Source organism: Mustela putorius, unplaced genomic scaffold, assembly GCF_011764305.1.
Source record: "Mustela putorius furo isolate JIRA1106 unplaced genomic scaffold, ASM1176430v1.1 tig00000129_pilon_pilon_pilon, whole genome shotgun sequence".
In the NCBI taxonomy this organism is placed as follows: Eukaryota; Metazoa; Chordata; class Mammalia; order Carnivora; family Mustelidae; genus Mustela; species Mustela putorius.
The window spans coordinates 2,284,772-2,307,735 of record NW_025421290.1 but is presented as its reverse complement, the minus strand read 5'-3'; the positions used below and the strand labels follow the sequence as shown (position 1 = coordinate 2,307,735).

The window sequence follows — 22,964 nt, the reverse complement described above, 5'->3', positions numbered from 1 at the left end:
CTCACTGTACACGAATGTTGTGATTCAACAGGATACAAGGCATGGTAATGACTAGAGAAAGTGAACTGATACTTTTTATTTAATGTATCATTGCAATTATATATTGAAAAATAACAGCAGATATACATAGCCATTTCTGTTCAAGCAGAAATTAATGATTTTATAATTTTCCACTTTTGTCTGTGTGTAAAAAACAAATGATGCTAACAATTACCTATCAGTATACATAGCTCTTGCCTGAAGCTAGGTAATTTGGGCACATCCACTTCTTCCATGAAATGTGGAATACAAATTAATGTCCGTATTACCGATTAGAATAAAAATGTGATTTATGATCAAGTAATCCCTAGGCCTTAGAGTAAACCAAATTACAAATTAACTTCTATGAGCCTGATAAATTCAAGTATCTGTAAGAAATATGTATGCACATTTTAGGACATATATGTGAGTTATTTATATAAAATATATATTTATAATAAATAGTTAAAAGTAAAATTATGTTAATGACTTAGAGAATAGAACTAGGTAATAATAATTATAAATAATATTGATGCAAACTATATTATAGAGTAATTTCTGTGAAATCTTGTGATTTCCCAATGCCATAAATAACTCCAAAACTTTGGTCACTGCCCATGAGATAATACAGCACTTCAGTCATTTAGACTTTCTGACCATGGTCCCTAACATGAGGTCAGTTCTCTCGAGGTCTTGCACCTGACTCTAGAAGGAGATGATCAAAAAATGAGAATTAGGAAACCAAAAGGAAGAAAAAGACAGTTAAGTTTTGCTTAGCAACTTCAAACTTGTATCATGGGACTATGTAGCATTTGAAAATCCTTGACGTTGATTAAATTCTTACCTATTGATACCTGGTGCCTACTCAAGCATAAACACAGTGCCTCTAAGGACTTGAAATTACTTGTAAAGGGTATGAACACAATCCATCATACTCACTCTAGAATTTTCTTACTATAATACTATAATAATCTGCTGAATCAGCTTTGCTGAATCTAACTTCTCTTGAATTGCTTTATTCTGTTTCACAAGCTCTAATTTCATTGACCTAAATGCCCTGAACATGAGTTTATATAACTGTTGTCACTGAATTCTCTCTTACAAACTTAAAAAGCTGGGAACTTGCTTTAAAAAGGTTCTAAAGTCATTTATCTGTTAATATTGCTTTCAGCATAAAATAGGTCAGTGAATCAATAGTTTGGATTCATAGATAAAGGAGTATAATTAATACTAGGTGCATAAGAATAAGACTTTTAAATTATAAGATATTTTAAGGAATTCATTTCAGTCAGTTATACTTTCAGTATCTTTTTAAATAAGTTATGCTTGCTTTTACAATAAAATTCAGTCACACTTGACTATAGTTCATATAATCTATTCAAAAACAAATTCAAATCTAGCATAATCAGACCTAGCTTCTTTAGACCTAGGACAAATATTTTTCACATAGTATATATTCAATAAACATAAATTCAAATAATTCAAGTTTGAATTTTTATTGCATATGTTAAAAGGAAATATTAGGGGTGCCTGGGTAGCTCAGTGGGTTAAAGCCTCTGCCTTCTTCTCAGGTCATGATCCCAGGGTCCTGGAATCGAGCCCTGCATCAGGCTCTCTGCTCAGCAGGGAGACTCTTTCCACTTCTCTCTGTCTGCCTCTCTGCCTGTTAAATAAATAAATAAATAAAATCTTTAAAAAAAAGAATTATTAATTAAAAATATAAACATGATCACAGGGAAAGCATACTCCCTGAGAAAAAAATATATTTGATCCTGATATAATAACTTAACATTATTGATATAATAATGGAAAGTCATATAGATAGATATAGATAGGTATAAATGTGTATTTTATTAAAGTATCTATTTTCTATTTTAAGTAAATTCTGAAAGACATAATATATGCTACATTTTTGGCCCAATTACAACTAATCTAAAAAGACACAAATTTCCATGCATTGATTCAATGACAGGATTGATTCCTGTCACTTCAATTAAAATAACTAGTGATAATTCATTCCCTTCTGTTTACATTAACACCTCACAGTTACATTTACCTCACAGTTAAATTTACCTCGCATCTACTGGTAACTTTTAAAGTACGGAAAAACGTGAACTCCCTTCATAGCTTAGAGAGAGCATCCTTCATTCTTTTCATGCAAGATATCGAAGGACTTCTACTAGAAAGAGAAGCTAGGTCTTACATTTAAGAAATTAAAAAAAAAAAGATAACTGATATTTTCCTTTCTGTAAGGCAGTTCAGTTAGATAAATCAGTTGAGACTGTCACAGCACAACCCAATAAGTTACCACTGATACAGCCATAGGCTGTGGCAGACACAGGCTATGGAATAGATGAGAAGGTCCTTTTCTATCTAATGCACATACAGACTGTTTCTTCAAATAATGTCAGAAAGATGTATGCTTACACCACTTTGTGAGTCCAATGACAACTAAGGGATTCAGAAAGTATTATAACTTTATTTAATGTTTAACATAATTTGTTATTTACTTGGGTTTGATTTCATTGAATCCCTCCCTGTTGTAGATTATGTTCAAAAATAGAATGCAGTTACATCACACAGAAATATGTCCTGCAGTGGCCTTTCCTTTTGGCACAAGTTTGCCTTTCTGATGTACAAGATTCCAGGACCAACGGGGCAAAAAAAATTGAACCACACTGAATATTTAAAAAGAAAAATAGAAAGATGGATTCAGAAAGCTACTTCTTACCATAGTGGATCATTGAGCACAATGGGAAAGTCCTAGAAAGTTCAACTCTTAAATGGCTCAAAGACATGAATGTTTTTCCACTATTCTCAGATTGCTAAATCTTGATATAGTAGTGAATCTCACATTAACCTGTTCTTCAGCTTTAGATCTTATAGGAGAAGCTAACAAAATCCACACCTATCCTGTGGATATAAAATAAGCCCCATAAAATTGTTTGGGGGAAAATGTCAGAAGATTACTTCACATTATTTAAGGATGAATAAAGAGGATTAAATAAGAGAGAAAGAAAGATTGAAATAATAAGGCTCTACTGAGGATTCCATAGAAAAAAGCAGAGCTAACATGCACATAGTAAAGGAAGCACACACTACTGAAAAAAAACTTACAGTTCAGGTGAAAGTAAAATTTATTCTGTATAAGCTTTATAGCTTCCAACAAATTCTTCATAAGAATGTGAACTTTATTAAACAACAAAAAATAAGAATGATACAACTGATGAATTGAAAAAAAGGACCTGAATAAAAGATTAAAATAAGGGGGAGCTTTATGAGATCAGAGAGGAATGTAGCATCATAAATAATAGCCAAGTAAAGATGACATTAGAAACAGGAGAACATACACTAGAAATTAAAATCAGTACTATGGAAGACAAACCTGAGATTCTTTCTTATACTGAAGGGGAAAAAATACAAGAAAGTAGATTCTGAAGCAAAAGTGAACAAGCAACAAGATAAAACAAAAAAAAAAAAAGAAAGAAAGAAAGCTGGAAAACATTATGTATACATATGCATGTATTATCCCTAAGTACAATACTAGCAAATGGAATTAAAGAGTACTAGTCCAATACCAAGTAAAATTAGTTCCTGGTATACAATCCTAGTTCCACATTAAGAAGCGCACTAGTACAATCTACTGCATCAACAGAGAAATAGAGAAATATTATTGGACTATCTTGATATATGATAGTAAAACACAGTGAGGACTAGGATGAAACATGATGTACAGTTTACATACTTTAACTCATTTTAATTTTCACCAAAAGCTTATGCCAGTTATTATTATCATCATCACTTGTGTGATGAGGAAATTGAAGCAGAGAGATTAAGAGACTAAGCCGAAGTCAGCCAGCTAGGGACCGGTGATGTTAGGAATGCAGGGGGTTTTGTTGTTGTTTTAAAAAGTACATATTTGGGGCACCTGGTGGCTCAGTGGGTTAAGCCTTTGCCTTCGGCTCAGGTCATGATCTCGGGGTCCTGGGATCAAGCCCCACATCGGGCTGTCTGCTCTGCTTCCCCCTCTCTCTCTACCTGCCTGCTTGTGTGAGCTCTCTGTCAAATAAATAAATGAAATCTTTAAAAGAAAAAAAATTACGTATTCATATTTATGTGTTTGTGTCTAATATGAATATGTGTGCTTATGTGTAAAGAATTACATAAAATTGCTCTAAAAATCTGAAGGATGAACTACTCTATACCATTTAATTGTACATATCTTGATATACATTTAAAAAAATGACTAGAGCAACATACACCAAAATATTAAGGAGGCCACCTTTGAGAGACCAATTTAATAGTGATTTTTATATTGTTTTTCCTGTTTTGCAATGTTTGTGTGCAATATTCATGTAAACCAATGTATATATTATATGGAAAATAGATATAGATTTTAGTAATAACATGATTATCTGTAAAAGTTATCAAAATAAGACTGTCTTGAAGCCACACAGTAGTTAACCGGCTCCAGATAAATCCTTCTGCTATAAACAACTATCAAAATGGGTTAAAGACAGTAAGTAATGGTTTTCAGAAAATAGAAGAGGCAGGGCAAGACAGATCTGTGAAAATGAGGTAATGTCTACAGGAGCCTTCCTCTGCCTGAGAATAATTCCTGGCCCTAACACAGAGCTCTTGAATTCAAGCAGAACATGGAGGTGCCACTGAGTTCAGGAAGCAGAGATGAGAGTACTGGGCAACTAAAGTAGTTAGAATCTGTAAATCAGGGTAAAAGAAAGGAGGTATGCTGAGTTGACTCTAGAAACTTCTATAGGGTTCCACATGTCTTTGCCTAAAGGCTAAGTTATGTAATAGTAAAAAAAAAAAACCCAAGGTTTACAATATAGCAACATATTGTTTTGTGGACTTGACAACAGAACAGAGATGGGCAGGTCAAAGACTCCTGGGGGAAGAACAGTAGGGAATATTGAAGTTGAAGCCATTTTAGAGTAAAGAGATAGCCTAACAGCCTCTGACAACATTAAACAAACAAACAAACAAACAAAAAACAAAACAAAACAAAAAACAGGCTCTCCCTTAGGGTGACACCCTAAAGTACTGATCTCTGTAGACCTTTCCTTTAAAAGCCCAAGTCTAAGCCCCAAAAAGATCCAGAGTCTAGACAGATTTGGAGGTTGATTCCCACAAAGTTAACGAGATTCGGGTGACAATTTGGGCTTTTCACAGGTCTGTATTATTACTATAAAGCCAAGCCTATCTATACAAGTTTAATATGATGAGTCAGTAATGGAATAGTCTGTTAGAACAAAACTGCCTTCTTAGAATGATTATAAAACTAAATCTCCATAATGTAATGTCTACAATGCCCATTATTTAGTGAAAATCACCAGATAGACAAAGAAACAGAAAATGTGATCCACAGTCAATGAAAGAGTAAAAAAAATCAACCCATAAAAATGAAACTGAAGAGGACCAGACATTAGACTTAGCAGATAAAAAAAATTTTTAAAAAAGGTATTTTAAATATGTTCAATGACATTAGAGTAAATATATTGCAAGAATCATAGGAAATAGAGTCTTTATAATTGGACAGATAGTGAAGTCTAGTAAAGAAAGAGAAATTTTACAAAAGAGCCAAATAAGATTTGTACCATTAAGTAGTAGACAAGACATGAAGAATTTACTGGAGGAACTTAACATATTGCAGAAGGAAAAAAATAGATAATAAACTTGAAGATAGACAAAATTTTCCAACCTGAAAAATGAAGGGAAAATGTTGGAGGAAAATGAACACTGCCTCTGGTAAAAGAATATCAAATTGCATAATATATATATATATATATATATATATATATATAATTGGAGTCTGAAAAAGTAGAAGAAATAGATGAAGCAGAAATAAAAGGAAAGCTAAAAGAGATTCAGCAAACCCTACATAAGATATTTAGGCACACTATAATCAAACTACTGCAAACCAAAGATAAGGAAAAATGCTCAAAAGCAGCCTGAAGGAGAAAAGAAAAAAAAAATACAGAAGGGAAAAAGATAAAATGATGGCTGACTTCACATTAGAAACCGTAATATAGAGAAGAAAATAGAACAACATTCAAGTGCTTAGGGAAAAATTGGAAGAATTTTAAGTCTTACAAAAACATGATTGAAATGAAGTTATTTTTATATAAACAAATCTGAGAAACTTTGTCTCCAGCAAATCACCACTACAAAAAGTGCTAAAAGATGTCCTTCAGGCCAAAGGGACATGGTGCTAGATTGTAACTCAGAACTACAGGTAGAAATGAATACCATCAAAAATGGTAAATAAGTGGAAAATTTTAAAACTGTATGTTCTTATAATGTATAAAATACATCTTATAATGTATAAAATACATCTGACTATTCACTGTAAGGTGAGATTATATTTTAGGCAAAGGTAAAAAGATACAATTACTTCTAAAAATAGAAAGAAGACAGGTAAATTATTTATACTGTTGTAAGATTATTACACGTATGAAGTAAGATAGCGAATATAAAGTATCAGCTTTGAAAAGAAAAGAGGGAGGTCATAGTAAAACATGTATGCTGTATGATTTGTGAGCATGAAGAAGGAAATACTGACTATAATTAGACTATGAAAAGTTATGAGTGCCTCTTGTTAACCTGAAACAACTGCTAAAACACAATTAAAAAGAGACATTCAAAAATGAGTACAAGAAATGAAACCTTAAAAAAAAAAATCAGCTGAAAAGAAAGAAGGGAAGGAGTCACAAAGGAATAAAAAGCAGAGGGGACAAGCAGAGAACAAAAAAGATAGTACACTTAATTACAAACATATAAAAAACGACAGTAACTATGACTTAAATACTAAAATTAAAAAGACAAACACAATACGTCAATGAATATAACAGAAATTATGCTGAGGAAAAGTAGCCAGACACACAAAAAATACTTACTGCATAATTGCATTAATAGGAAATTCTAGAAAAGGCAAAAATTATCGGTTAGTCAAGAAAGTCTTATCAACAGTTGCGTGGCAAAGGAACAAGGGTATGAAGATTAACTACAAAGGAAAGTGAGGGAGCTTTCTGGGAAGATGGAAATGTTCTGTATCTTGACCGAGTAGTGCTTACCCTGCAGTATATACCAGTCAAAAGTTTATTGACCTATACATTTAAAATGAGAAAATTTTATTGCATGTAAATTATATCTCAATAAAATTTTTTTAGGGGCGCCTGGGTGGCTCAGTGGGTTAAAGCCTCTGCATTCGGCTCCCGTCATGATCCCAGAGTCCTGGGATCAAGCCCTGCATCGGGCTCTCTGCTTAGCAGGGAACCTGCTTCCTCCTCTCTCTCTCTGCCTGCCTCTCTGCCTACTTGTGATCTCTGTCTGTCAGATAAATAAATAAAATCTTAAAAAATAATAATAATAAAAATAAATAAAAGTAAAAAATTTTTAAGTGTATCAAAATACTGATTGCTTAGTGATCAATATATCAGACTTTGGAACACTGTGGGTTCAAATTTTGCCTCTGCTATTTACTTACTGTATGAATTGGGCATATTACTTAACCATTGAAAGTTTTCTCTATAATAGAGCTTCATAGGATCTGGAGTATGTGTTCAACATATATCGTGTTGTATTAACATCATCAACATGACTAATATTTTTACTATGTGCAGAACTGAAACCGTTGAAAAGAGGTATATCAAATCATGAGACAAACGTATTCTCATTTTATCTTCATAATTCTTTTAGAAGAGAAAAGAGACTTGGTTAAAAAGTAAATTGAAAAGGAAATGCTAACTGGTAATATAGGACAGGGCATTTAGAGTCAGACTTTGCACAAGTCACTCGATACACACACAGGCTATATTAGTTTCCTGTCACTGCTGTAACAGATAAGTTACCACAGCCTGTGTGGCTTAAAACAACACAAATGCATTATGTTATAGTTCTAGAAGACAGAAATCCAAAATGAGTATCAGGGGGCTAAAAAGGTGTCAGCAGGGCTAGGTCCTTCTGAAGGCTCTAGGGGAGAATACATTCCTAGCTTCTAGTGGCTACCTATATTTGGCTTGTGGCTTCTTTCTACATCTTCAAAACCATCCACAAAGTCTCTTCTTTTTCTTTCACATGACCTTCTTCTCTCCTCTATAAATCTCCTGCCTCCATTTTATAAAGATACATGGGGTTACATTTAAGACCCACCATGATAATCTAGAATAATCTGCCTCTCTCCCCATTTCAAGATACTTAATTTGGTCACATCTGCAAAGCTGCTTCTATCATATAAAATAACATTCACAGATTCTAGGGATTAGGACACAATTGTCTTTGGAGGTCTTCTAAATGTCAGAAAAGCAAAATTAGAAATAAGAGTGGAAGAAAGAAAGAGACATTAGGGTTCTGAGAAATTTTATTTTTAACAGTTTGAAAGTGTTAGGTCAAGGAGAAACGAATGTAAAACAAAAAAGAATATACAAAATAAAATTTCATTGTTATTTTTAGGTGTTCTAAATGTTTATCTGCGTTTGAAAGGGCAGACAACAATAGAGAATCCACTGTGGTCTTCGAGTGGGAATAAAGGACAGCGGTGGAATGAAGCTCATGTGAATATATATCCAATCACTTCATTTCAGGTAAGAAAAGAACGATCATTTTTGTGGAATGACTGCTGCACATGAGCATAAAGTTAAAGGCAGAACTTGAACAAACATAAGAATATGGAGGTATAGAAACTCTGTGATATGGGCATCACAAAATGACAGTATTAAGTTTTTCTTTAGTTTTAAAAGCTGTTTTATGAAGAGAAAATTCCCCTTTTCTTTATTGATTAAAATCTATCAAATAATATGTTTGAGTAATAGTCTTTCAAAATCCAAATGACTTGCTAGGAGAAAATGTAAGCCATTTCTGTAAAATCACATAATACTTTGTTTACTGAAGATAAATAACATAGGTTCTTATAATAATGGAAATTGGATAGTCAAAGCTCAATTAATCTGTTTTAATTTTACTTGATGGAATTTTACATACTTTAGTAAAATGTGTCTCCCTGAGGTAATGTCATTTTAGTGATTTATCACTTTGATGACCAAAGTCAGAGAACTTCGAAGTTCTTTTTCTTTGTTTTGATATAGAAAAGTAAGTGTAAACTGAATTAAGAAAGTTAGCTACAAATATATAATAGAAATTTTAATGACTAAAAATGGCTAGTATGGCTTGAGACAATATTTCACAAAACTATTTCAGTAGAGAAAATAATGTGATTTTAGTGATTTTATTAGCTATATATAGTATGTGTATTTTATATACTCAGGTTGGGTGTTTTTTTCTACCATCAATTTCTTCAATGTACTTCAAAACATACACACCACACACACACACACAAAATAAGTACTTAAAACAATAGTTCTATTACTGTTCTGTTCAGGATAGTCCTTTATTGCCATAGACATCAATTTAATAATTGAGCACTTTCAAGACAATCACTTATTACCATAATGAACAGTTCAATAAATACTTTTTGAGCTACTCCTGTGTGCCAGGAACATTGCTAGGTTGAAGATCTAAAAATGATTGTTTATTTCAGATTGGTAGAAATATACACATAAACACTTACATTGCATACTGTAAACATTGCAGTAATAGAGGTGTGCACAAGGTTCTGAGCACACCCAACCAATGAAAAGAGTATAGAAGAAAGTCAAGTAAAACTTGTGAAACTAGAGCCAAGGAGGGGGATTGCAAAGCAGAGAAAGAGCTAATATTAATATTGCAGCAGAGATTAGAGTAAACAGACACTGATGTACATAGGATTTGCCTGAGAAACAGAAAAACTTTTATCTGCAATTTGGTACATAAAGAGAAATCAGACTGGAGTGAGCTGAGGTTAAGGAACCCATGGTGCTTGGGTAATGGGGGGGTCATTGGAAGATTTTGCTCTGGGGATGACAGGGTACAGTGGTCATGTTGCTGGCTCAAAGAGGTAAAACTGGATTGACAAACCAGTTAGGACCTGTAAAGTTCACATAAAATGTGTTGAAGGGACAAACTAAGGAAGTGGTATAAAGAAAAAAGGATGATTTCAAGATACCCTTAGGTGTAAAAACCAGCAGAACATTTTTTGTTGTTGTTATGTTAGAAATTTGGGAAGCAGCCATAAATGACTTAAAAGTCTCTAACTAGGGAATCTGGGGCAATGCTTGTGGTACACATTACCTTACATAACAAAGAGGAAAAGAGACAAACTTCAGGGATAAATATGATTACTTCTGTTTTGGACATGTTGATAAGATGCCTATGGAATATCCTTTTAAAAATGTGGAGGTTGTTGTATATGTTGATCTGAAGCTTTGGGGACATGGACATTCGTGAGTCATTGGAGTGCATGTGCTACCTAGAAATGTGGAAGTGGTTGATATTTCCAAGGGAAAGTGTACATTTGTGAACAGTGATTAAATGCTGGAATCATACAGAACACTAACCAGTAATATGAACTATGGGAGAAGAGCTCAATCCTAAGTAGTATTTTTCAGTATGTTTTAGTGTTAAAGAGAGGGAGATCAGGAAAGTTTGGTGCCCACAGAATTTAAAGACCATAATACTCAAATAGTAAAGCAAGCTGAGTCCAGTGGGCTGGTCATTGCAGAGAATATCTGTTCTTGAGAGATTTGCATAAGGTAGTAAGGAAATTAGGAAACCAGCACCTGAACTAAAATTATTCACTACACTGCACCTGGGTGGCTCATTTGGTTAAGCATCTGCCTTCTGCTCAGGTCATGATCCCAGAATCCTGGGATCGAGCCCCATGTCGGGCCCCCCACTCAGCCATGAGTCTGCTTCTCTCTCTGCTCTTCTCCCACTGCTCATGCGCTCTTTCATTCTCTCTCTCAAATAAATAAATAAATAAATAAATAAATAAATAAAATCTTTAAAAAATGATTCACTACTCAATTAATAGAATGACCTACAAGCAGATATTAAATTAATATATTTCTGCAAAGTTATTTTATTCAATATTTTTTCATAGAAAAAGCATTAATTTTATTTTGTTCATTTTGTTCTTGCAAGGGAATGTTTCTGCATTCAGGATGTCACAACAGAGAGAATCCAGAAGGGGAACATTGACGGGGTTTCATAGAGGAAAGAAATGAGAGGCAGTGGGTCCGCTCTAAGTTTGAGATTACAATCTTATAGAAAGGAATTGCTTTTCTTTGTTATTTGGCCCATCTTCCTCCCCTGTGTTTTGATACCAATAGTGTTGATTTAAAGAAGGGATTTCAGGACCTGAATTAGTCTTTTGTTACCGGGAAGGATGTGGTCAGTGTAAATTCAGAGTGGAACATTTTTACAACTACGAATGACAACAGATTTTCTGTAGCCTCAGGGACTTACATATTAAACTCACAAAAAATAAATTTGTAAGAATGTTTAAAGCAGATGTTCAATGGTGTTTAAATAAATAAAGCTTTTTCATAATAGGCCAAATCTTGGGAGAACTCTCTTCACTATAATCCTTCCCTCATTCCAACTGAGAAATCAGACTGGGTTTTTGCATAGTTGGTGCTCAAAGTAGTTATCATTTCTATTGCTTTTTGTTCCTTTTTGTAGATGCATATTTCCATCTGGTATCAATTTTATTTTGCTCGAAGGACTTCTTTTAACATTTATTGTAGTATGGGTCTGCTAAACATGAATTCTTTTCACCTTTTGTACTTCTGAAAAAGTCTATCTCACCTTCATTTTTTTGAAAGATATTTCCTCTCTCTGAGTGTAGTATTCTGGTTTTTCCTTTCGAACTTTAAAGATGTTCTCCTGTCCTTTTGTTTGCATCATTTCTAAGAATAAATCTGTTGAAACTCATATTTATCCTTCTATATGTAATGTGAACAGTTTCTTTTAAGATTTTCTCTTTATCATTGGTTTTGAGCAGTTTAACTGTGACAAGCTTTTATGTCATTTTCTTCATTTTTCATGTGCTTGTGGTTCATTGATCTTGGATCTGTGAGTTTATAGTTTCTATTAAACTTAAGCATTGTCTGGCTAATGTTTCTTCAAATATTTTTAGTTCCTCCTCTTCTCCTTTGAGGCTCCAGTCCAACACCTTATGTATGTATGTAAGACCCCTTATTCATGTGCATACATATGAGGTGTTATATAACTGATTAATGCTTTTTTAGTGTTATTTTTACTTGTGTTTCATTTTGTATAGTTTCTATTCTGTCTTCACATTCACTAATCATTTCTTCTGCAATGCCTAATCTTCCTTCAGTCAGTCACATTCAGTGTATTTTGCATCTCAACCATTGTACTTTTCATCCCTGTGCGTTCAACTTGAGTCTTTGAAAAAATATTTTCCACGTCTCTAGTTAATGTTTTGAGTATATGAAACCCGGTTATAATAGGTGTTTTTTAAATTAAAATATATTTTTTAAAGATTTTATTTATTTATTTGACAGAGATCACAAGTAGGCAGAGAAGCAGGCAGAGAGAGAGGGGGAAACAGGCTTCCTGCTGAGCAGAGAGCCAGATATGGGGCTCAATCCCAGGACTCTGGGATCATAACCCGAGCCAAAGGCAGAGGCTTTAATCCACTGAGCCACCCAGGCGCCCCTCTAATAGGTGTTTTAATATCACTGCCCACTAATGCTAACATCTGTGTCACCTCTTGCTTGGTTTTGACTGATTTTTTTTTCTCCTCATTACAAGTTATTTTTCTGCTTCTCTGCATGTCTGGTAATCTGATTGGGTGTCAGACACTTGGAATTTTACTTTGATAGCTAAAGTTCTTTTTTTTTTTTTTTTTTTTTTTTTTTTTTTTTTTTTGTTTTTTTTTTTTTTTTTTTTTTTTTTTTTTTTTTTTTTTTAAAGATTTTATTTATTTATTTGACAGAGAGAAATCACATGTAGATGGAGAGGCAGGCAGAGAGAGAGAGAGGGAAGCAGGCTCTCCGCTGAGCAGAGAGCCCGATGCGGGACTCGATCCCAGGACCCTGAGATCATGACCTGAGCCGAAGGCAGCGGCTTAACCCACTGAGCCACCCAGGCGCCCGATAGCTAAAGTTCTTATGATTTTATAAAATACAAAATTTGCTGGTCATTTTTATATTTCTGTAAATATTCTTGAACTTGTTTGGGATGTAATTATTTGGAGACAATTTAATCATTTTTTGGTCTTGCTTTTAAGCTTTGTTAGGAGAGACAGAAGCAATGTTTCATATAGGGCTAATTATTTCACACTACCAAGGCAAGAGTCTTCTGAGTACTCTGTCCAATGCCCCATGAATTATGAGACTTTCCAACCCTCGTGTGGGCTGGGTACTATTACTTTAGCGCATCTTTCTGATTTTTTCCCAGTTCTTGTGTAGTAACTACTGCACATTCATGTCCTGAATGTTGCTAAATACTTTAGGGAGACCCTCTGATGATCTCTGTAGCTCTGTCCTTGCTTGTATTCTACCCTGCACACTCTAGCTGCCTCAGAGTCCTTAAACTCTCCTCCGCTCCAACTCCTCCGAGATTTTCTACCAAGCTCTATCTTCTGCTTGCACCATTGTCTATCAATTCTGTGTAGGGCACCATGGGGCTCACCTTTCTGATTCCCATCACTCATTGATCATTGTTCTTCATTACCTGATGTTTATTGTTTCATATATTTTGTCTAGTTATTTGGTTGTTTCAGATGGAAGGATAGATCTGGTTCCTGTTCAATCTGTCTTGATTGGAAGCAAATCGAAGAAGAGCAGTTTTGGTTTTTGTTTTCTGGGTTTTTTTTTAATTGTTTAAAGAGTATCAGTTTTTAATGAAGTATTGTAAATAGCTTAAGTATTTAGTATTAAATAGTATTAGTATTAGATAGTATTTAATTTAGTATTAAATTAGTATTAATTTAGTATTAAATAAGTATTAGTATTGAATAGTATTAAGTATTTAAATAGCTTAATTTAAATAAAGATAAAAATAAGATAAATAAAGATAAATAAGATAAATATAAGATAAATAAAAATAAGATAAATAAAGTCATATTTTTACTTTGGATTTCTATGTTCTTTTATTCTTTGACACTAGGTCTGTTGTCTAAAGACTTTCTGTTATTTCTAAGACTTGATTTTTAAGGAAACATGAAACACAACTACATCAGCCTACCCCATATTTTGCTTTTATTTTGTTTTAGTTTTGAGATTTTTGTTGTTTTGAACTTTTTTCTGACAAAGCATTTTTTAGTCAAAAATCATTTGTAAACTGTCGAGCTTTTCAAAAATGCTTGCTTTGGTATGTGATACCAGGAAAGCACAGTAAAAACTGTACAGAATATATTAGCATATAAATTAGGTTTTGAGAAGTTTTAATATTACTCAAATGTAGCTTTGTGGCATTGTAGAATGTCTTTACTTCAAGTGGAAAGGAGATCTCCTACCTCTTGGAATTTTAAATGAGATATAAGTGATTTTGAGCCTCTGCTGCACTGACACTTAGGTGATTTTATTTGTTTGGGGTTGCATGCATTTAAATTATTTTGATTTATAAGCCCTTTAAAACACAACCACTTGCAAAGTCCTTTGTTTGAGTGTGTCCAATTAGTTTGCTTAGCTGAAAATAAAATTGTGTAGTACTTCTCAGGGTAAATAGAAGTTTTATCCTACTGAAATTCCCTTTGGGGCTCTTTGTCAAGAATTAATATAGCGTGTTCAGTGTTGTTTGTGATGCAAATATATTTTACAGGATTTGGAAAGATTATAGCAAAATTTCCAAAAAAACAAAATTGAGTGTTATTTTAGAATGTTACTTATAACATACCTTACACCAAGAAAAATATTTAACCATCCTCTTTAATGCTTTTTTTTTAAAGATTTTATTTATTTATTTGAGAGAGGGAGAGAAAGCACGAGTCAGGGGCAGAAGCGGAGGGAGAGGAAGAGGGAGAAGCAGACTCCCTGCTGAGCAGGGAGCCCATGCTGGCCTGGATCCCAGGATCCTGAGATCATGACTTGACTGAAGGCAGGCACTTACCTGACTGAGACACCCAGGGGCCCTGCTTTATTTCTTTTTGTAGTATATTCCAAATGCTTTCTAGGGGGAAAATATAGAGACATTTTGAGACATCAAATACAATCTTTATGTTTTCTTTGTTTTAGGTGAAAGAAATTCTGGAAATCTTCTCTAATGTCCTCATTTAAAGATTTCAAAATGATGTTGAGACAGTATCTTAAATCACCTAAATCCTTAACATTAAATAAGGATTGGAAACAGATTTTAGTTCTGTTATTGCATTATGCCGCCCTCATACTTGTCTCTCTAATATTAATAATAATCTGGAATATATTGTCCTCCTTACTAGATACCACATGTTCATGTAGATATATATCTGGCTTTCTAAGCCAAATTCCAGGGCCATTATATAGAAATGGCAGTGGCTCCTAAAGTAACCATTAGAAACATTTTCCAATGTTAATAGCTATTTTCAACTCTATCTGTATCCGAGCTTTTCCAAGTGATGTACTCTGTCAGTTTTCAGACTTCCTCCTTAGACTCTGCTTGCCTTAACAGTAATAATCAGATGCAATATTTCTCTTATCTTGAAGAAAATATGCTCTGAACATTTGCAGAAGGCATCATTAATGCTGAAGACACATCAGAAGTGCACTGTATTCTCTGACTCCCCCCATCTACTTTCCCTCATTAGTATAGCATGGAGTTCTTCCTTCCTTCCTGAGAAATCTATATCAGAACACAGGTTTTATAGCATCATCTCTATCTCTATACTGACGTCTATAAGATTTAAATCACTATAACATATTTAAGAAATGGGTTAAACTAATTTTCTGTAGTGTCATTGTACTAATACAAATCCACACACATTTTATTAACTTCCCCTTTGAATATACCCACCAACAGTTAATTTTCCAATCATGCAGTATTTTCTACATACTAAGTTTGCGGAATTGCAAGCACACACTGTGAAAACATATAGAATTTTAAACTTGTCATTTTAGTTAAGGGAAAACATTTAAATAATATCAGTGCGATAATGTGTAAAAAACAGGTTTTCCATAAATTGAGACTCCTTCCCCCTTTTTAGAAAACCTAAACTTTAACATTTTCTTCCCAACTGTCTAGATGCCATTAATTTCTTCTTCATGACAATTAAACCAGATGCATTTCAGAAGTACTGCAGAGGAAAGGAACATAGTTTTATCCCTTAATGTAATAGTAATCAGAATCATGGCAGTTCTTCATAAAATTATGACAAAACTTAACCTATTAAACTAGAGAGCATTTCTTTTCTAAATGAATAAAATTCAGGGTTTTTTTTTTTTTTCATTGCATACAGACTACAGCTTCCAAGTTTAGAAATATTGTAACAAACTGTTATAGTTTCCCCTTTTTATGACTGAAAGATGTTTGTCACCAAGTATTTTTTTATAGTTTATATAGTTTTTTAAAATTTTTTTAAAAGATTTTATTTATTCATTTGACAGATATCACAAGTAGGCAGAAAGGCAGGCAGAGAGAGAGGAAGGGAAGCAGGCTCCCTGCTGTGCAGAGAGCCTGATGCCGGGCTTGATCCCAGGATGCTGGGATCATGACCTGAGACGAAGGCAGAGGCTTTAACCCACTGAGCCACCCAGGCCCCTATATAGTTTATTTTAAATACAAGGCAGTGTAGCATTTTATAAATATAATTTATCCATCCCTCAGCTGTAGACTGTATCATATTTACACCCTCTCCTATTGCCAACAGTGATAAAATAAACTTCCTTATTGAGATTACTTTGTGCTCATGTTAGACATTTTCTGTGGACTACATTTCTTTTTTTTTTCTTTTTTTTTTTTTTAATTTCTTTTCAGTGTAACAGTATTCATTGTTTTTGCACCACACCCAGTGCTCCATGCAATACGTGCCCTCCTTAGTACCCACCACCTGGCTCCCCCAACCTCCCACCCCCCCCGCCCCTTCAAAACCCTCAGATTGTTTTTCAGAGTCCATAGACTCTCATGGTTCACCTCCCCTTCCAATTTCCCTCAACTCCCTTCTCCTCTCCATCTCCCCATGTCCTCCATGTTATGTGTTATGCTCCCCAAATAAGTGAGATCATATGATAATTGACTCTCTCTGCTTGACTTATTTCACTCAGCATAATCTCGTCCAGTTCCATCCATGTTGCTACAAAAGTTGGGTATTCATCCTTTCTGATGGAGGCATAATACTCCATAGTGTATATGGACCACATCTTCCTTATCCATTCATCCGCTGAAGGGCCTCTTGGCTCTTTTCACACTTTGGCGACTGTGGCCATTGCTACTATAAACAGTGGGGTACAAATGGCCCTTCTTTTCACTACATCTGAATCTTTGGGGTAAATACCCAATAGTGCAATTGCAGGGTCATAGGGAAGCTCTATTTTTAATTTCCTGAGGAATCTCCACACTGTTCTCCAAAGTGGCTGCACCAACTTGCATTCCCACCAACTGTGTAAAAGGGTTCCCCTTTCTCCACATCCTCTCCAACACACGTTGTTTCCTATCTTGCTAATTTTGGCCATTCTAACTGATGTAAGGTGGTATCTCAATGTTGTCACCAAGTATTTTTATAAACACTGGAAAGTTTGGCCAAGGTACATTGTTTAAATGGAATATGTATGCATTTTATTTTAATTACCTACTTTACAATCAAAAACAATATACAGGAAAAGGTATCTCTCTAAGTCTTAGTCCAGAAGCCACTTACGAGAGTATTAGAGTCTATAAAATGTTGTTATAATAATTCAAAGATATAGTTGGAGTTCAGAACATAACAAGAACAATGCAATAAGGATCTCTTTGTGAGAGTCGGTAGGAATTAAAAAAAAAAAAATCTTTGTAAGAGCAAAACTGCAATGGAAATTAAAAGGAAGCAAACAAATATCCCACACAGGATCTTTTTCTTCCTGTTCAAAGAGGACCCTGAGGAGGACTATGATACTCCTCTGGCCCAATGAATTGGATTCCCTATTATCACAAAATCACAAATAAACATTAAAAACACTAATTATATAACCATCCCAAGAGACTAATTGTCAGAAATTATTTTTATTATCCTACTAGTAACTACTATAATTCTGATTTATTTCCACACACAATATATAAAACATCTGATTTATTTCCACACATGATAAATAAAACACCTGCTATGCTTATACAGAAAGTAATTCAGTTGCTTTACTCAGTGACAAACTGTATTATCCATAGTTGTGCTGATAAATGTAAATAATAGACTCACAAATCAGCCAAGTATTATTACTAATCCTTAACTCATTCAGGATCCACAAGGGATGAAGTATTCATATAAGAGAATGTTCTAGATCTAGGCAGTCCTCTGAACACATGAAAATTTGACTTTCGTTGATTTGTATTTTTGTTGTTCCGCCAGCTACACCAGTCAACATATTGCAGGGAGGAAGCAAACACATTAAATTGCATCACTCAGTCTACTCTGACACTTACCACAGAAGGCTCTCCAGCACTTCCTCTCAGTCCTACCACAAAAGAAGTGTGTCAGTGTCCTCCACAGCCTCTCTGCTTCAGGACTCTGTTTTTAGCACCGACCCAGGTCTGACCTTGTGTTTAAACACAAACCTAGGTCTCACCTGCACAGGGAGGTGGAAGGAAGGGAGTTTACAGGAAGTTAATGGGAAAAGTAGGAGTGATTAATACTTTAAAGTCATTGAAAGAAATTCTGAAGGGTTTTGAGGAATGGCAGCATTATTCCAGGGCAAGGAGCTTTGAAAAATTCAGAAATGATTTTGATGTATTATACATTTTAGTTTTCACTTTTAAAACAGCCTCATCTTTTTTATATTTCCACCTACCTCCAGGTGACTAGAACTTGCTAAGTGAGAATAATTGTGAGCTTTAAATTAGAAGAAAATACTTGGGTGGATAATTTTATCACCTATTCACCTCTACATACCTAAGATGGAAAATCCATGTACTCCTAACCCGTTTTTCCAACATCTTTCCCAATGAAAAGATTATGACTTCAGTTTCATCTGTTTGAATTTCAAGTGTGAGCAGGTGCAGAACATTCTAACCTACCCTTATTAGTCTTCTCCCCAACACCTCACTTTCCACACAAAGAAATTCAGTCCCCTTCTTTGCTGTGACTGCATTGGACACCCCAAATTTACTGCCTTCTACAAGCAGTGCTTACAACCTTTCCTTCCCACACCATCTTTTAAAATTAAAACTCTTGATGACCGAAGAGGTTTCCTCTTTACCAAACAAAATTCTCTTAGTACATTCCCATTCCTGCTTCAGTCCAGACCTAAAACCTGACTGGAAGGCAGAAATCTATGATTTACTCCATTCGATTCTTTTAGTACCTGCAAAAAGCAAAGAATTGAGATGATAGCACTCCACTTTTATTCAGTTAAGTATTAGCCATGGGGCCAACGTGGAGCATGTTGGATTTTATGGATGCATATCATCATGAATCTGTGATTTCTGACTTTCTCCAAGATAACACTCCATTCATGTTGTTATCTTCAGGAGAGAAGACTCAGCATCACATGACTGAAACTAAGAAGGGGGTGGGAATAACCATTGATTTACTCTAACATTGATTCTCGACCAGGTAAGCAGCACATATCAAAATAAAACAAAACAAAAATACCCAATGACTAAAAAACCCATGGGTAGGAAAAAGGCAATAGTGCTGATAGGGGCAATTTATGATGACCTTAAAGAGCTGTGTGTTCTTAAAAAGTGTGTATATTAATGTTTTTAAAAATGCATTCATCCTGGGACACCTGGGTGGCTCAGTCTGTTAAACATCTGACTCTCGATCTCAGCTCACGTCTTGATCTCAGGTTTGTGAGTTGGAGCCCCATGTTGGACTCGCCACTGGGCATGGATCCTACTTAAAAATAATAAAATAAAAAATAAAATGCATTAATCTCAGTCTTGTCCAGAATAGCGAAAATAATTTAAATGTCTACCAATATCAGTAGGGTGCTAGTTAAATAAATTATGTGATATCCATAATGTGTAATATTCCACAGTCACTAAAGTGACTTCCCCCTTTCTGATGTCAGTGCTTTTGGATTTTTATACCATTGATTTTGGTATTTTTAATTCTCACTTTGAGGACCTTGTGATTAAAACAGTCCTCTGAGGATTTTTTTAGCCACTTTCCAGATAACTTTCAAAAACACCACCCTATGTCAAATGCAAGTCATTATTTTCAGGCAGCCAAAGTAATACTTCATTGCTGATTCTGAGGACTGAGAATCTGTATACCACTAACTTGATTCTATACCATATTTTAATTCTGGTCTGCCATTTTGTTTTGGCTTCAGTGATGCATGGCATTTTGGATGTTTTTCAAAGAAATAGCTTTGGACAATTCTTTATTAACTTATTTATCTCAACATAGGTAAGGAGGAAACTCTTTCTACACAAGTTAAACATAAAAATAAAAATTTCTCTGAACCTTTTTCTCCTATCAAATCGTGAAAATTATTCTTACTCATGTGGATTATATTATATTCAAGTGCGGAAAAGGGACTCAGTACAAAAGTTGATAACTAAGGCTTCTGCTTATCACTTAGAAATCTCAGTCAATGGGATTGGGAGGGAGACAAACCATAAGTGACTCTTAATCTCACAAAACAAACTGAGGGTTGCTGGGGGAAGGGGGTTTGGGAGAAGGGGGTGGGATTATGGACATTGGGGAGGGTATGTGCTTTGGTGAGTGCTGTGAAGTGTGTAAACCTGGTGATTCACAGACCTGTACCCCTGGGGATAAAAATATATGTTTATAAAAATTAAAAAATTAAAAAAAGAAAAAAAAAGAAATCTCTGTCAATAAAATTAATATAGTACATCAGAGAACAACAGATGAACTTCTCAAAGGTAGCCTAAGTTTTCTGAAAATCACCACAAACTTGCCTTTAGTGAACCATATCAAGATACTTTCAAAGGCAAAAACAAAACCAAAGATATTGGCATCGATAAAAATAGACTTTCCCTCTAATTTGTTGCAACGAAACAAGGCTAGAAATTGTATAAAAATGCACACATCAGTTCGATGTTGAAACACCTTTTCATTAAGCTAATTTTTCCTTGGAAAGACCAAACTAGATATTTCATTTTGGCATGTAGAAATGTTTGTGAATATAATCACTAAATGCATAGTTGCTTTTTCATATCAAAAAGATTAAAAGGTTTTGCTAGAAGCAAGGAATAATTGTGGGGTTAGAGAGAAAATTTTAAAACAGTCTTATTTCTGTAAAAATGAAATAATAAAAATTTGCTGATGTCCTTATTTGTCACTGTATTCAGAATTTAGTAATAATAGGAGAGTGATTTCATTAGCTAGCTATTCTTTCAACTTTGATGTATTAAACCTCAATGTCAATCACTGTTGAAATTCAAAAGTCTGTCATTAAATACTCAACATAGGTAAACCCATAAATATCTTCAGTTCTTAAAGGTAGATTGTCAAAAGTGAAATCATAGATATAACGTATAGGAATGTGAGAAAGTTATTCACATTTTTGCAAGAGAGTAAACAAATTTCATAAAGATGGTAATCCCTTGTTCTGAGCTTCAGTAACCATAATACTGTTGTAAAGAACGCAGAACTGATTCATTCCAGAAAATATTTCTAGAAAACCAGTGTTACGTGTTTAGACAAAATTGGAGGACATCTATTTTAGAGAAATACTGTTCAAATAAACCTTTTTCCTTACCCCTGAAAACAAAAAGTGCTGGGGTTTGTAGTAGTGGTAGTTTTTATTATGTTACTCAGTTTTGTTTCGTTTGAAAATCAACACAGAGCTTTTGATGTGAAAAACTAATAGTAAGCAAGGAATATCCTGTCACTGGTTTTGTTAAGAACATTTATGTTTTTTGTAAGTAACATTTTTAAAGACCATTGATAATAAATGTCAGAATTTCTGTCAGTTTTAGGTTTGGCTCCTCGATTTCTCAATAAAATCCATCTACAAATCAAAGATAGACATTTAGGTTTGTTTCATTCATATTTATAGCTCATTTTTGAAGGTATTCGAGGTCCTGGCATAGAAGGTGACATTGCCATTGATGATGTGTCAATTGCAGAAGGAGAATGTGCAAAACAAGACCTAACGACTAAGAGTAAGTGTCTATTCCTGGACTGGTTTGATGTGATATTAAAGTAACATAATAACTATTAAACTAAAATGGTCTAATTTTTAAAACTCATTTATTTTTGGTGTGTAAATTTAGAAATTCCTTATATGTGAGACACTAAAATTTTGAAGATTTTTTAAAACAAAGTATTAAATTTGATGGTATGTATATTTGACCTAAGATAAGACAAAAGTAATTTTGGCTTAGGTCTATGTAATAAATCAGCCCATTTTTTTTCTGGTATTCTGGTATAATTCTTCTATGTGCATCATAATCTTGTTTAGTAATTCGGTTTCATTTTTGTACTGTGGTTTGAATATTATAGTTTAATAATATCTTCAGATTTTATTTTGTCACCACAAAAATGTTTTGAATCAGAGACATAAATTAAAAAATTATAAATAATGCAAAAACATCAGAATTATGTATTGAGCTCCTTCTTAAAATCTTCATCTCCATATTATCCATGTACAGTTGAAAAACTAAAATCATGTCTTTTAAAATTTCCTCCAGTTGAAGTATTTTCATAGGCCCATCTGGAATCTTTACTTCCGTGTTTATATAAAGGGATATTGATCAAGCTAAATTTACACAAATAACTCATTAATTATTTAGTATGTATAAAAGGAGCATGAAAATCCATTTTGTTAAGTCTAGAGCAAATCAGAGTCTTTGTTGGTTTGAGTGTATTTAATGAAAAATTATATTAGTCTAGATGTTGAAAGGTAAATCTGCAACTACCCAGTGATTGCTCATACAAACTGAACTGACTCCATTTTTAAGCATTGTAAAAAGACAAAAACTAAGAGTGTTTATAACAATGAGTCACT

The 22,964-nt window shown here is 34.0% G+C and overlaps 1 protein-coding gene across 1 annotated transcript in view; it reads left to right on the top strand.

Moving 5' to 3' along the window:
• The window catches only part of MDGA2 (MAM domain containing glycosylphosphatidylinositol anchor 2), an 871,541-nt gene that overhangs the window by 839,660 nt on the left and 8,917 nt on the right, over nucleotides 1-22,964 (top strand). Inside the window, exons 15-16 of the mRNA XM_004738721.3 lie at nucleotides 8,488-8,618; nucleotides 22,014-22,119. Coding sequence (XP_004738778.1) covers nucleotides 8,488-8,618; nucleotides 22,014-22,119 — 237 coding nt within the window. The remainder of the gene's footprint in view (nucleotides 1-8,487; nucleotides 8,619-22,013; nucleotides 22,120-22,964) is intronic.